This window comes from Coregonus lavaretus (genome assembly GCF_964263955.1).
Source record: "Coregonus lavaretus genome assembly, chromosome: 8".
Lineage (NCBI taxonomy): Eukaryota > Metazoa > Chordata > Actinopteri > Salmoniformes > Salmonidae > Coregonus > Coregonus lavaretus.
This window is the reverse complement of record NC_139995.1, coordinates 34,898,308-34,915,220: the sequence shown is the minus strand read 5'-3', so window position 1 is coordinate 34,915,220 and position 16,913 is coordinate 34,898,308. Positions and strand designations below refer to the sequence as shown.

General features: G+C 38.7%; 2 protein-coding genes and 1 long non-coding RNA gene across 3 annotated transcripts in view; all 3 read right to left on the bottom strand.

Annotated features, from left to right (window-relative positions):
- The window catches only part of LOC311133097, a 37,364-nt gene that overhangs the window by 14,524 nt on the left and 5,927 nt on the right, over positions 1-16,913 (bottom strand). The window lies entirely within an intron of this gene.
- LOC311133095 (homeobox protein Hox-C5-like) lies at positions 9,196-10,887 on the bottom strand (the record flags this gene model as incomplete). Its single annotated transcript, XM_084166528.1, has 2 exons — positions 9,196-9,410; positions 10,380-10,887. 2 exons carry the CDS (start codon positions 10,885-10,887, stop codon positions 9,196-9,198), a joined length of 723 nt encoding a protein of 240 aa, XP_084022654.1.
- Positions 13,851-15,158, bottom strand: LOC311133096 (homeobox protein Hox-C6-like; the record flags this gene model as incomplete). The annotated part of the gene is made up of 2 exons (XM_084166529.1): positions 14,680-15,158; positions 13,851-14,149 (listed from the first exon to the last, which is right to left on the bottom strand). Exons 1-2 carry the CDS (start codon positions 15,077-15,079, stop codon positions 13,851-13,853), a joined length of 699 nt encoding a protein of 232 aa, XP_084022655.1. The 5' UTR covers positions 15,080-15,158.

The following is a 16,913-nucleotide window of genomic DNA, read 5'->3' as shown; positions in this document are numbered from 1 at the left end:
AGGTTAACTGTCTACTTCCTAAATAACAGGCATCATTGCCGTGTCAGTTTTTATTGGATAAAAATGAAAACGACACATAAAAGTTAGAATGGCTTATTTATTAGAACCCCCCTCCCCCCTTGTTGTTTGAGTTTTATTGGGCTGTAAATGCAGTAAATCAATCGTTTCAAACGATCCCCGCTCGCACGCGTGCTTTACGGTTTCCTAGATCATTCTTCTCTCTCCCGCTCTCTATCTCGCACCGTCTCTCACAGTCTCTCTCTTTGCGGCTCCACTTTCCCTCTCCTTCTCCATCTTCCAAAGGTTAGACTTTTGCTTTCATCCATTGAAGCATTATCAGATGTTCTTGGTGGGCTGCTACATTCTACCTGACACAGAGGTATTGAAATCGCCCATATATTCCCGCCCGTAGAGGCGAATTTGCGGTTGTCAATTGTAAACACGAATTCGGTTCTACAGGGTGCATTTAGGCGGCTTGAGCTGCATTCCAATGCTGCAAGCTGTGATTGTGAAAACTGGAAATAACTGTTAATAAATCCCACTCAGAATAATAAGTAGGCCAATGTCATGCAGACATATTTTGGATATATCACGTATTCGGCTCGTAGAAACTTTCTCACAGCCTAGCGTATAGGTTATGAAGCGTCAATACCCACAACACAACACATAGTGGCCTATATCTTGAAATATATTAATGGCTATTAATGGGTGCACATAATGGTAAAGTGGTAATAATTATATAGAATTTAACATTTCTGTCATCGTAGTTTTGGAAGTGAATAGTGTCATCTAAACAAGAAGCACACAGAAAACCCAAACATTTGAGAAATTTCCGCAACACACTGTGAGACGCGGTTAGTGTCTATTAGACCCGTAAATTACCAAGCAGAGGCAAGACTCAAATCTTTCATTGCACAACATGTATGCCTTTAGCTGAATGTCCTATGTTTGGCATACCCCTGGAACGTATAGGCTACACAAAGGAACTTCAAGAAGTAGCCAAAAGACACAACAAACAACTGAATATGCATGCGCAAAAGTCACATTTGTAATCAAATGTTATTCAAAATGTCCCTGAATATAACCTTGCGGGTACCCCTTCCTAATCATAAATATTCAGTTTGGAAAAACGGAGGACACAATGCGGCCACGTGACAGAAGAAATGAAAAATAACTTTCTATTATCCCTGAGGTATATTGTGTTCTTCATTACCATACTGACCGTTGGGTAACCCGAGTGTGGCGCACTGAACATACTCATTAAACTATGCCTATGCCTATGCAAGACATCAAAAGTGAACTCCCCAGAAAAAATAGCTTGAATATAAGCTACAATGAATAAATATAAACCTCAAGAGCAATGACGATACTAATATAAAGAATAACAGTAATCACAATTTTCAAAAGGAAGTAATATACCGTCGTCTATATGTGTTTGTTTCATATTTGAGAACCTTAGTCTGCTTGATACGAATAGGCTAAGAGAGGCCCGTGACCAGCTATGAAGTTACTTCCTATAGGCTTATGGGGGGAAAATACTATCGTTTAATTTCCCATCCCCCACAGTCCTCTTTCTCTCTCACCCTCTCACGCTGAAGGTACATTTGAATATTAGTTAGACGGCTTGACTGGTGTTTCACCTCTTGCAATTGACTCGTTCCAATAGTTCACTGCCAAGGAGTTTTTTTTATGAAGAATCACCTATGAAATTAATCTCCACACAAATGCCATTTAGATATGTTACCTCGTTCAATAACTGAGTATCAGAAGAGATGGAAAAATTAACCCCTTGAGGAAATTAATCTTACGTCGTGTTAGATTTTTATTATGGCAAAATGACGTTCCTTTAATCTATATGGGCTCTGTTGCCATATGGAGGCTACTTCAACTCAACGCATGCTTTTGGAAAATATCAGCACTACTCTGTTTATGGGTTTTATGCGGTGCAGGGACTATACATTTAGCCATTTCTCTGAAACGTTGTGACTTGGTGTTGATACCCACTTGAAACTCACTTTCAATTGAATGCAGTAATAGATCAACGACATGCCAATTTATCCAATCAAACAGACAAGCTGACTGAGAAGTCCTTCACCTGTTGCCATAGCCCTCACTGAAAAAAACAGTAAGGTGACATTCGCAGATAATTGGTGTATTATGGATTATAAATCCCAGGGCAAGGGTTTGGAAAATATTCGAATAGGCTATATTTTCAGTTATATATCACAATATATGTATTTTCTCTCCTCGATGCAGTTTGATCAAGTTGGAAGATTAAGGTACTTTCATATCCTTCTAGTCAGGATGTTCCAGCTCCCTGCAATAGTTCTCACCAAAAGTTATCTCTACAATGCATGACCCGAGTTTGGCAATCAAATGTGATAAGATAAATATACAATCAACATTTTTGTTGCTGAAGCTAGATGTTAGGAAAAACACAAAATAGCCTGTGTCTATACATTGCATTTTGATTGGTTTAAAAGTTCCTTCACATACACACCACTTGAGATGTATCATGTTGCCTACATTAAGGTGACCTCAGCTGTGCCCTCTTGCACTCAAATCAATTATACCCTGTGCTTGCATGAGAGTTAACCCCAAGGTCATTAGTGTGTCTGGCCTAGCAAGGACTGACGTGTACTCGAGATCGATATTGATGACTAATCTTCAGAGATGATTAGCTTATATTGTGATTGTTTGTTAAAGCAATACGCTCATTATAATAGTGGGAATACGGTTTTAATAATTATTAGAACATGCAGTATTGAAACCCACAGAATGTAAAGCTAACACAATCCAATCCAATGTTAAATAAAAAAGTGAGGCTACTATATAAACTAATACGAAGTTCAGTTAACAAGTGTTGTAAAAATAAAAGTTGACAAAGTAAAAGTACAAGTAAAAGTTGAAGGGGACAGTGATTGTATTGGGGTGCAATAGCTGAGTGAGATAGTACTTGATCATTGATAGTACTGCTTTAATAACAGAGGCCTATACTCTTAAAAAAAAGAAGGTTCCATATAGAAGCAAAAAGGGTTCTATCGCTTGCTTCAGATATGAAACCCCTAAAAGTTCTATAGAACCCCAAATAACCGTTTTTTCTGAGAGTGTAGGCTGTTTCAGATGTTGTTAAGACTTGGATAATTGAGTAGGTGCGATAATAATTCAGAGGTGGGCGAAATAAATATACAGCATCGTAGGATTTATTTATTTATTAAGGGACAGATCAGGAGAAATGTGACCCTGATGGGAGCTGTAATTTGATGCACATCATTCATTTTAAGGGGTAGTTTAAGGGGTTGTTGTGGTACAAATGCAGTAAAAACATAATGTTATTAATACAGATGTTTCAGAGTAGAAGTCATTGAGGTGGTACAACACTGATTTGAGTAACTGGTGGAATTGATATGGACATACAGTAGTATTGCAGTATTGTTAGAGGTAGCATAAAAGTTAGGCTATATCATAATCACAGTAATCAAAAGTTTGGTGTGGGATCAGCAATGTAATAGTTTCAGAAGTGGGTTCTGTAGCCAGGCATTAGAAGTACATACCACATTGATATACTGCCTCTTAATTGTTTCCGCATTAAGATTCTGAAAATGTGGATATCAGGATTTTGTCGTAAAATGTAATTTGGTTCCCTAATGGAATGATAACTAAAGAATAGCCTAGCTATATGTGTTGCACATTTTGAATCATCAGATTTTCAAACTAAACAGATACTCTCTGCCTTTTTTTAATCATCAGAGTTCCGCTTGCCTGAAATTCCAGGATCTTTCTCTCCAAGTAGCGTGATAATTATTACTCAATAAAGGCCAGCATACAGGGCAGGCATTCTTTCTACTCTTAGGCCTATTTCCTTCCAGTTAAATGGTTGCTATCAAGATCAGATATCAATTTACTGTAGCTCCCACAAATACCAATGGAATAGTTAGGCCTACAAGATCTCATCAAACGTGATCCATCTACTATTGACCTCATGCAGCACAGATACATTGTCTCAGGCCTGATGTTGTATTATTATTATCATTACATATCCTACTATTCAATCAGCATATGTTTTAGGCATATGTTACCAGGTTATCACCTTCCAGTCAATTGATAACCCTAATTAATCAGGTACATTTGAGAGAGGTCAAGTAAACATCAAGCCAGCAGTTTTTTTGTTTAAATTTTACAACACTATAGCTAACATGCCCAATATGTCCATATAGGTTACACCTCAACGAAATGTCATAAAACACTTAACATCGCCTTTTAGAGTCAAGATTATTCCAAATGTATAGCGGTAGCCTGTAGCGGTGGCCTTTTTTTAGACCCATTCTAACAATGAATATCACAGGTGCCAGTCCAATGTTATGTTAATGAGGCCATGAGTTGCAGCAGTCCGGTTAGAGCTGTCAATCGGACATGACGTCACGTGACCCAATCGTGACCCAATAAAACTAGGTTATATCCTGAGCCATACACCTCTGTAGGGCTCTGGCTCTGACTGTATCTGTCATGTAACAATTTAATTCCAGCAATATCGACATTTTTGTTGATATTCAATTAATTCAGAAATGTGCTCTTACGAACATGTATCTACATTTCTTAGGCTACTTGTGAAGCCTAAGCTAGGCTACTCATGGTACTATTCACAACAAACATCAAACAAATAATGAAACAAATCACCATTTGTAAAAACGGTCTATTGAACTAAAAGCAAGCCGCCATCTAACGTAAAACACAAGGAAACCACGAAGCCAACCCAGCTGGGACTTTTTAAGTTAAATTCAGAGGGGCGGAAAATTAGAGTTCCACAATCTGTTCCTGTGTTCAGTACGGGAGTCTCTAATGAATGAATGGGGCTCACGCGATACTGTCAGGCATCACAGGGTTTAATGGTCCAACCTGCTGTTATCCTCGCTAAAACAATTTGTGAGGGAATAATTGCTATCTCTGAGTTGCCTGCTCAGCCAGGTCACACGAGATCCAATGCTGTATTCGACGTTCGTTCAGGAGGAGATGCCTTTAATACCGGCCACTAGGGGCAATGGTGAGAGCTATTACTATCAAGTAGGCTCGCGGCTTGCTAGGGCGTTGTGGATGGGGATGGCCGTAGGCCTCCTCTGCTACTGCAGTCAGTACTTAATTTAATTTAATTAAAGTATTAAACATTTCCATAAATTGTCAGCTACAAAATTCACATTCACATTTGAAATATTATCATACACATTTTAAACACATTTGGGGTTGGATTATTCAGTAAAATGATATAGGCCTAATATAATTGCAGAGCAGTCTACAGTCAACATTGTATGAGCTATTGTCTTATACCAGAATGTGCAAATAAATTATAACTAGCCCACATTTTGGAGTCCTTGCATTCCCCCTACAATTAACCTACAATTGATAGCCTACAATTGCCCTGCTTTCATGTGTAATTTTAAAGGAACTTTTATTCGTTCATTAAAACAGCCCATTTTGTTCTATGTTCAAGTTACCTAAATGCACTATAAATGCTGATTGCTGAATCAAAGCTGATTAACTGCCGGATCAACAACAACAAAAAACTATGTTGCAGTGTTGAAGTCTACTTATGTAATGACAACCACACACATATACACACACGTCAGGAGAACACAGGAGGCTTCCGATATGCTACACGCTACACTAACTGAAGGAAACGCACATAGCCTATACTGAACTGTTAACCCCCATAGCATCACATCCATATCACACGCAACTAGTCTACTTTTAAAAGTAATCTGAGTTTAGAGAAAATGCCAACATATAAAGAGCCTAATTGAGAACCATTAGCGCCAGATCACCAAGGCATTTCTTAGGCTAACATTACATTACAGCATTCATTTAATGTTAGGTGGGTGTTACAAGGGGCATGTGTCTATTTCATTAAAAAGCTAGAGAAACAAGATTATTAACTTACTGCACCTTCTGGGAACCATTTGCCGGAGTCGAACGATGCGAGCGCAGAGCATTGAGGGCTAGATAATCCTCACTAAACGCCTCATACCTCTCCGTCCACTCAGAGAAGAGGATCCAACAGCTGCGATTCACGACAGTTAAGATTATATATGATGTAAATATATTGAGGGCTGGTTTGTCAGCTCTCCCAAACCATAAAATGTACTTTAATGACATCACGTGTTCTCCGCGAGCCACTCAGGGTCAGCGCCCTAGGGCCTTCAGCATACACAACCTCCAAAAGTTTAAAAGTAAGAAAAAAGACAGACAGACGGAAACAAAAAAGTATCCGATACCAAAGCAACCCTTCTCCACACGTTAAGCCTGCAACTGACATATCCGAGAGGGATGTCAGACGCAGGACGTCCTGGGGAACTATAACCACAATATCATAGGGGTGAGTAATGTTTTTTTCATTCTCTCGCTCTCACCTGGAAGCAGGGTTTTTTACGTATAAATAGTGTTTGGGAAATACTGTACCAAGAAGTAGCAGAGGACTGCGTAGCTAGACAAGAGTTGAACCTCTAGTATAATGGAAAGACTACTTCAAAAGTGAAAGCGCATGAAGAGGGGTGGGGTGGGGTTGTCCAGCACTGTTACCTGCCTGTGTTGATAAGGTTGAGACAGTAAGGTTGATACTGTGTGATGACGGCTCCAGGGGTTCTTCTTAAGGGGGTTTACTTGGTGTCATACTGCTGCCGGTGTAGGACACATCCAAGGACATCATGGAGGCAAGACGTGTATAGGTACTATTCCAGAACGACATGACCCAAAAAATTTAACCAAACTAGAATTATCTTTGAACAGATGTTTTGAAAATGATCGATGCATAATTTTCAACTTTACAAGTTATATTTAGTGGACGTTTCCATCAAAAGTGGCTCCTTAAATGTGACATGAGGAAGAACTGTTTGGACCTGTTTTGAGTACCGGAAGTCATGTGAACTGATTATTAAGGATAAATGATCGTTTCTGGTACAACGTTGCCTCTGATGGATCATTCAAAACGACTAAAGAAAACTTTAACATTATCACATAAGTTTGTTAGGTCTAGATATTGTGTTGAATGTTTCTGGAAATAGCCTAGGAGTAGAATGTATTTTAAAAGTATTTAAAAAATTCAACTGCAGCTTGGGCTTTTGATTAAAAGTATTCATTTCATCAATCTTGGGTGATTAATTTATTATTTTAGCTAAATGAACAGATTGGCCACATTCAATGGAAATAGCGTTTTCTTATGTATTCAGACTCAAGAGTCTTCCTGAAAGTGCATCTGTTTGGTTAAACAATTGTCGTTGTTTGAGAGGTGTTAGGGAGAGCTGTAAAGTTTTATGATGCGTCAGGGCCATAAAGTTTTACAGGCATCCGTCTGTACTGTACTGTAAATAATTACTGAGGAAGTGGAGGCTGACAGAGAACCGGCATCAAAACCTGAGACCACGTTGAGAACTGCTAAAGGCCAAAGAGTAAAAAAACAGCCACTTCTTCTTGGAGTAATCAAACAACTACTGAATTGGCTGCACAACATTCCAGTAGACCTATACCATCATAAAAATACATAGTGGTATGAAGCACGTTTTCTCCAAATTCAGCCATCTTTATTTAATTCTTTAAAACACAAACATTCACGAAAGCCTTTCTTCTGAAGAGTTCAGTCCACTTCAAAGACAAAACTTCAGCTATCTAATCAATGTGAGCAATTTTAAATCTAGGCTATACCATGATGCTAACTGTTCTAGATGAATGAATAGGCCATTAAATAATAAGTGCATTTCGTTCCAGAGGATCATCCTCCATTCTACCACTTAATAGATTATTATTTCCACAAAGTGAAACAGGACTTTGTCAAGAAAATGTGAACTGTAATATGTGAAATCATTTTACCTACAAGGCCTTCAAAGTTTTATTTGTGAGCAATTATAACCATGCAGAATATGAGAAAAGGTTGTTATGACACTGTTTTGTGGCAGCCGCTGGAAACGAGGGTGAGAAGGAAATTGTTTAATTGTTAGCTACTCATTGTGGACAGGAGCCTCCTTCCTGCCTCATGACAACATATATGTGAACTCAAAATCTCACCTTAGTTGGAGAGGCTACCTGTTCTGTGTTCTTCATTTTAAAACATTGGGCAAATGTATATATTGATAATGAATAATTATTGAATTGAACATCATTTACACATTACATAAGTTATAGGCTACAGGTTGTCTTTTTATTTTTCTATGTTCCCAAATAATGGGACATTTGCAGGAAATTTAGGATATGTATTGCCCAATTCTCAGCAGAAATCCGCTATTACATGCATTTTTCGTGTTTTACACAATATTCTAAATTGTTAATAATGATTTGTCACAAATGTAATGCTGAGGTTAAAAAAACGAATCCCATTATCATACTTGGCACATTGAGTCCGATCTTAGTCAACAATCAACCCAAAATCCCCCAAATATGTTTCTCCTGCCTACTGGCAAGTTATGTAATACAATAGACCCTTCATATGAGGAAACCATTCACAATATAGATGTTAACTACGAAATGTATAATAAGGTTTAATGTTTTATCGAAACTATTTAGATTGTACGAGTATCTCACTGTTCTCACGACACTGTTGCCAAAATCAACAATTTTATGTGGAATATTTCAAATACAATATCATCACTGAGAATGATATAGCCCCCGCAATTTACTAAAATGTGTCTGTTACATCTTAATATCCCTGGTTGTTTAAACGGGCCTGTTAAAAAAAGAAACAGAAATACACAAGGAGTTTGAAGAGTAGGCTAACCTACAAGGAATTTACCTTTCATGGTTGTTTTTTAAATAAATTAATAGGAAACTCACACGAAGAAAACAATGGTGATAGTACAGTAGTAATACGATAATATCAATAACTTTCAACTTTAAAATAATTTAAGGAAAAAGAAGGGAAGGGATGAAACGTTAAAATTATTAAAGTAGCATTTTCTATACTTAATCTATTTCAAGCGTTTACATTCTCACAAGTTCTATAAGACTTTGCTGCACAAGTTCATATTACAAGATATAAAATAAAACAGTACAATATTCAAACAAAATGACAGATATATTACATAATCAGATCCATAATTGAAGAATGTTCATTATTATCACACTGAAAAGTCACTGTTTGGAAACATGGGTGGTGATGAGTCTTTGAATGTCATCTCAAACAGAAACGTTGATAACGTTTGAAAATGGCCCCCTGTTTTAGATGGACTCTTTAATTTTAAGCTTTGAGTCCTTCTTCCACTTCATTCGGCGGTTCTGGAACCAGATTTTGATTTGCCTCTCATTCAGACATAGCGTATGGGCGATCTCGATGCGCCTACGACGCGTCAGATACCGGTTGAAATGGAACTCTTTCTCCAACTCCAGAGTTTGGTAGCGTGTGTAACTCGTCCTTGACCTTTTGCCGTCAGCCTCTGTGGTGTAATTGAGAGAAAATGTGTGATCGCACTGGACTTTTCATATAAAAACAGAATAAACATTATCACTTAAAATATATCTTAACTTGTCAATGGACATGCAATGACTTGTAGTCTGCCAATGGATAAGAATGAATAGCAAAACACAGCCTGTAAGTCACTCTTCTGTGACTATATCCCCATGTCAAAAGATTACATTAAAGTTTTAAAGTTACTGTATGGCCTAATGAATGTAAGGATATCTGGATGGCTGGATAAATGATCATCAATATGGAGCTATATTAGTTAACAAAAAACCCAAAATGTGGCCATTTGGGTTTACTCAATGAAACCACTGTGATTTTATTACTATTAGGCCTATGACTAATAATAGTATTGTTATTATAATTATTATTTATTATTTTAACAACAACTAAAACAAGGGCAAGGATTGTTACAGTTACAGAAATATCCTTTGTCCCTCTAAAGTAGCCTACATGCCCTGTTGTATAACACACAATAAGTTGCCAAGGCCAGTAGCCTAAATACACATTTTCTTACATTAGAAACGTTCAGTTAAAGCGTGTACAGTGAAATCCACAATCTCACCCTTCATTTCAAATATCCTAAAAATAAGGATCATGCTTATCATACTATGTTGTTTTGGTTCTAAATATAGAACGCACACATTGTTTGTTGAGGTTTTGCAGAGACTTGTGTCTCCTTTATCCAATTACCCTGTCATAAATCTGGACGCAGATCGCCTTTTCGTTTTAACAGGACAGTTTTACGAGCAATTGATGCCTTTGTCATACAATTTATGACTGCGAGTTTTATTATTTACGAATACGGCCTATAAAACTCAAGGAAGAAAAACTGAGAATGGAGGAGAGAGGGTAAAAAAGATAGAACACATGGAGGAGAGAGGGTGAGAGGGACACTCTCCCTTCTGTACAAAATCAAGCGAAAAGAAACATCAAACTTTACCGTGACCCATGTGTAGTTTAGTCATCCAGGGATATATTTGTGGTTGCTGTTCGCTGGTTTGTGGCTGAGTCGAATGGTTTGCTTGTCTTACTGGCTGCACGGGTTGCAAAGTTCCGACTTTGATCTCTCCTGTTTGTGTCTTGCGGATGGGCATTTCGCACAAATCTGAGTCCATCACGGGTTTTCGACGATACAGTCCGAGATTTAGAGATCCCTGGCCGCTTGTCTGCTCGTTCATGATGCGTCTCTGGGTAGCGTCTTCTGTAGAAGACTCTGGCCGTGGTGTAAGGTCACCAGGATTGCCACGCAGCACAGCGTTCATCTCTCCCATGCCAATGGAGCTCGAGGACGGTGGGGACGCAAATGACCCGCGGTGATCATGCCCTCCATAACCACTGTAGCCGGACACGTTGAGTTCGGGTTTAGATCCGTAGCCATGGTTGTGCAAAGCGAAGGCTGACTCATCGTGAGTTTGCTTAAACAACGAGTTGGCTACGTAAGAGCTCATTTCAAGAGAAAACGCTAAGGAAACGAAATGGAAGCATTTATACGGACTAAATTATTGCATTAAAGTTTTGATGTAACACGATAATTGTAAAATATGTACAGATAGCAGTTATAATGGTGTGGTATTGTTATTGCGTTAGCGTTTGATTTGTAGCTCTTTTGAAGTTCATGGGGTTTTATCCTAAAAATGACCACGATTTATAGGTGGGGGATATTTTTTTTAATCCATTGCCCAAATATGGGACGTCTAAAAAGAATCACGTGCTCGTATCGGCCAGTCATACATTTGGCTAGATCACACTTGGAGGTTATTAATGGAAATAGGAGAAACGCCTGATATCCGGGCATCGGATATCAGGCGCCAGTACCCTAGTGGGTACCCCTAGTGGGGTACTGGCGGTGCAGGGCTGGACGGAAGGCCGAGAGCGTCACCTGCTGCCAGGGACGGATAAGAGCATTAAACACACAAGGGCATAGGGCGCCCTCTCCTCCTCCTCTGTGCCAAGCTAGGTCTTGATCTACCTGGCAATAACAACACAGTTATGCGCATCGAGGCATGCGCGCACATAGAATATTGTTCTTTCGTAGGATAGAACTGCATTGATGGCCTAATCTTGCAGACAAGCTAATTGATTACCACCATAACGAACAATGGTAAATTGCTCTATAGGTTTAAAATCAGCCTTAAAAGTCTAGCATAGAGCAGGCAGTCGGTCGCCAAACAATAAAAGGTCCATTTTCAACCTCCTTTATAATAGAATAGGCAGCAACAATGGTGGCTACATAATGTCTGACCACAGCTTTACTCGCAATTGTCTGTAGCCTTTCTTTCATTGTTTTTCACAGTAAACTGCTAATAATAATAATAATAATAATAATAATAATAATAATAATAATAATAATAATAATAATAGACGGCTAAACAATCAATTGCTATGGCATATCACTTTGGCCTTCTGTTATGCAGTCACCGTAATAGCACTTCCTTTTTTGGGTCACTATACTGTAAGTTGGCATTTTTTCACTCTGGCTATATGTTTTATATTGAATTGTATCTGGAATTGTTTTCTAAATGGCTTTACTGACCACTAGGAACACGTTTCTCGATATGGCAGGTATGGCAGAAATCGAAATAGGCGTGCATAAGATTGAGTAATTGTATAGCCTACAACGACTCTTAGAATGATAATGCCAACGTTGATAATAATTCTCATAAGAGTAAGTTCTCTTTATTAAAGTTGCATCACTAGTTTATCTGAAAAGATAAAGGCAATCAGAATGTCCTCCGTAAACAACTGCAACATCGCCTGGCAATGGTTTTAATTGGCTTGTGTGTGACTGAGAAGAATGCCTTTTAGTATTATGTTTGGTATTACGTTACAAATAGGCCTACCTAATAACATGTATCAAAACCTTAAACCATACAGTGTAAACTGAAATGGAAGTCTATTCAGACTTAGAAATTAGACAGGTCTTTCAGACAGTGAATTTCTATCGAATTGTGTGTGATTTGCGTTTCCTCTTCTCTCCCTAAACACATTTTCCAATATTTCTGTAGCTATTTGAAATGACTAGCCTATTCAAAGATTTCACTGCATGGCTTTGAAAGAATTAGGGTCAATTGATAATGCTTTAACATATCATTGAAGGCCTATAGGCCTACCACAGAGAGCCACAGACAAATATCGAACATTTATTTATTTTAAGTGGTTAAGCTTTGAATTAAAAAAAATAACGTGAAAGAACAATTAAAGGGTAGCTGGCTTTGGGTCTATTATATGACGAATAAAAAACTTGAACAATGACATGTGTACACATTTAACCTGCATAGAGAGCTATAATGCTGCTGTTTGAGAACGAGACTAACTTGGTATGGTGGGCGCAAAGACATGGACAACTTTTTTATTAAGAGTTTTATTATTTTTATTTATTTATTTTACCTTTATTTAACTAGGCAAGTCAGTTAAGAACAAATTCTTATTTACAATGACGGCCTACACAGTTTTATTAAATATGACGAAGTAAATTTCATACATCACTGTTATTGTTTAATTTGAGATTTTCATCTAACACTACAATTTAAGCCACAATTTAAGCCACATCAATTGTGGTCCTCTGTAGCTCAAATGGTAGAGCATGGCGCTTATAACGCCAGGGTAGTGGGTTCGATCCCCGGGACCACCCATACGTAAAAATGTATGCGCACATGACTGTAAGTCGCTTTGGATAAAAGCGTCTGCTAAATGGCTTATTATTATTATTACATCGGTCAGTTATGATTTGACCACATCCTCAATGTAGGCTACTGCTACATATCTAAACATAAATAAAGTAGGCCTACTTACGACAAAAAAGTTGCGGGATGCACACGAATGCTCTCACAGGGCTAAGGCATGTAATACAGATATACGTAAATATATACAAACATATCAACAATTTAGGTAGTGTGGGTCGTTATTATTCAGCATAGTTTTTTCGTACAACAGAACAGCAAAACCAAAAAACATTAATAAGTTACTCAAGCGGATGTAACGCTTGTAGTTTCATTCACATATTGTTGTAACAATTACTTTTGGAAAAACATATTGCCAACATATTCGTCATAGGTGTACAGACATCTGAGAACCATGTGTTTTTAATTGTTGTCAAACAACATTTATGAAAATACAATAATGAACGTATTCGCGTTACACACAGTTTGGGTAGGCTATATGAGGGAATGTCAAGTAAGGAAACAAATTCTGTGGTCACCGTGAAAAGTTCAATACAGAATAAAATGAAAAAGGCAAACATTGATGTCTGAAGAAATGTTGCATCCACATTGCATTTAACGCAGCCATATCTTTGAATACACTAGTGTATTTATTGTGGCAAAAAAAATGTTGATAGGTACTTGATAGGTAGTTAAGTTATTCTCACATCACGGCGGATTGATGCGTATAGTAGGCTAAGTTATGAAGTCACTCATTCTTTCTTCTCTTCTGTCGCCTCTTCTGTGTCCTCTTTTCCCGTGTCTTGACTCGCCCCTGCCAAACCACTTTCAGTGAGAGTGGAAGTTAGATTGCTTTCCTTTTTCCATTTCATCCGGCGATTCTGGAACCAGATTTTTATCTGACGTTCGGAGAGACAGAGTGCATTGGCGATTTCGATACGTCTGCGTCTTGTCAAGTAGCGGTTGAAATGGAATTCCTTTTCGAGTTCTAGAGTTTGGTACCGGGAGTAAATTTGGCGGCCTCTTCGTCTGTCAGAACCGTATCCAACTCCTGAGTGGAAAACACAGTTTTGAATTAGCATAATCAGGCAAAATCAATATTTTTTTACGTAGGATATGCAATGTCACTACCCAAACACACGCACACACATAATCACAAAAAACCCACAGAAAGAATCGATGTCTAGGATATAGCCTAATCTTGTCAGTTCTTCCATGCTAGCCTATGTTTCGCAATAATCGAAATAATCAACAACAATGGTGGTGCATACTGACGCAACACACACACACACTTTCGCTATCAGGGGAACCCAGTCCACTGAGTGATATTTGAAGAGATGGTAGGCTATTCGTCTTAAAATACCGTGAACTCTTTAATATGGGTCACAAAAGTATTAGCTTAAAATATATAAACTATTTTGTTTTGAGGGAAATAGGGATGACGATAAAAAGGCCTTTATTGCCGGCGACAGGGTGCTGCTGTAGTAATGGTTTATGGGGTGATAAAAAGTAGCTTCCCCAGTCGTAAAACGGACCAGCTCGTTGAATTCATCTCTAGGAGTTTGTAATAGGCCTACTCACCACTATGAGAGTTCATCCGCTGCATCCACGGGTAGATCTGAATGCTCTCCTTCTGTTCCTGTGAGCCGTTCCTGCCCTGATCAGACGGGTAATCCTGGGCGAGCGAGCTTTGTGCACCTTGTCCCAAACTGCTCTGCCTACAGCTGGGCAGCACGTCTTTGTCTTGGTAAAACACATTGGATCCATACTCGTACGGTCCCCTGGTCAAGCCGAATACAACGTTGTCTTGGGGCGAATAGAAAGGCGAGGAATATATCCGGTTTTGAGGCACGGCGGTTCCGTAGGAGGGGAAGTGTCGAACTGGGTCATAGGTAGTTGAGTTTAGGGCCACGTTTGGTAAAACCTCTTGACCACCAGCTAAATGGCATGAGAGCGACGGGTTTGCGAAATAAGAATTCATACCTTCCCTCTCTCCCTTGCTCCCTCTCTTTCTCTTTCCCTCCCTCCCTTTCAATCTCAGCTCTCTCTTTATTCTCTCTCACACTCACTAAGTCACTCTCTTTTTTTCTCTGTCAGTCTCTTTTAATACAGGCACGCTGTATGATTTCTTTATAATTTATTTCTGGACGCCAATAAAGACACAAGGCACAGCCGAATGTTGTTGCTAAAGCCTCACTCTAGGATGGACAAGATGACAACGTCAGCTGACCAAATTTCCTCCAATAAAAAGCAGGGAGTAGAGGGACTGAGGGAGAAAAAAAAGTAACTTCATTTTTTAACATTCTCCGTCGAAACTACTCTCGCATATGCGCTCGCACACACACGCCACACACGCGCCATCTCAAGCTAACACATGCACATAGGCGCGTGCACATACAAGCATAAGGACTATATACATAGTGAGCATTTACGCGCACGCACGCACGCACACGCACACACACACACACACTAGTCACCTCTTGCCAATCTCCTCCTGCAACGCATATTCTTTGTTGTACAGTACTATACCATAGCAAAAATAATAACACTCCTGCTCACAAAGGTATAAAAAATATGCAGTGTGTGGATGAACTAAATCAGATAGGCCTATAGCAATAAACATAAACAATAATGAATTAGCCTAAATGTGGAATTTAATTATTGAGATAGATGCCAACGCTAGACAAGCACGCTCTATTTAAATTATTTGACTTGAGTCCAGTCTCTTGTAATTTTTTAAAGATTGGACCTTAAAGAAGACCGAGAGTTATGTTTCTATACCCCTCGCAGTTGAGAAAAAAAGATTAGGGTTTGTAACCGCAATACAGTGTGATCGAATTATTAAGTTCGAAAAGCTTGACAATATTGCCCTCTTAAATCGATGAATATATTTTTCTTCGGTGTGAGATACATATCTTATAAAGTGATTAAAAAACATGATTTATTTTGAAAAAATAGTGTTAGGGTTGTTACAGAGTCAAGAAAACGTGTTTGGGTGACTTTTAATGATATTATTTATAATAGCAACAAATAGATATAGGCCTAAGTTGCTGTATGCTTTAGCCTAATATGAATGGACTGAATGGTGATGGATAATATGAAGGCCCATAACACAATTATCCAATCTTTAGATATACAATCCAAATAGTAAGTATTGAGTTCATTCAGTTTGACATAAAACAAGTCCTAACACAGGCTTGTTTTGAAGGCTACAGGCTGGCAGGAAAACTGAACACGAGTGTGCGACACACACATACACACACACACACACACACACACACACACACACACACACACACACACACACACACACACACACACACACACACACACACACACACACACACACACACACACACACACACCTCATTTGTCATTAGCGTTGGAATGACACGAAAATGCAAAGGGTTCACTGTTGCTTATGGCAAGATAGGCCTCCTCTTATTGCTAATGCTAACCATAAAAATAAGTTATGAATGTATTGTTGTGGATAGACGGGCATGTCTTTTAGCGATTCCCCATCAAAAAGCTAACAGGTCTAGGCTACATTTGATAGCATGTGAGGTTGCCCGCTATAGGCAACGTTTTACAATAATTAGATTAGAGCTGGTGCATGAAATTCGAGAAACGTATTCGAAGAGGTAAGGAAAGTCTTATATTGGGACAAGAGGCTTTTAGCCGCGTTTCCCCTTTGTTCAGTGAGAATTCTTTGGGCAAATAGAGGGGGGTTTATGGCAGTTTTACAGCGAAAGAATGTCTTAACGCCTGTGTAAGCCACAGTAGTCATAAAACCAGACAAATGACGGACTCTAGCC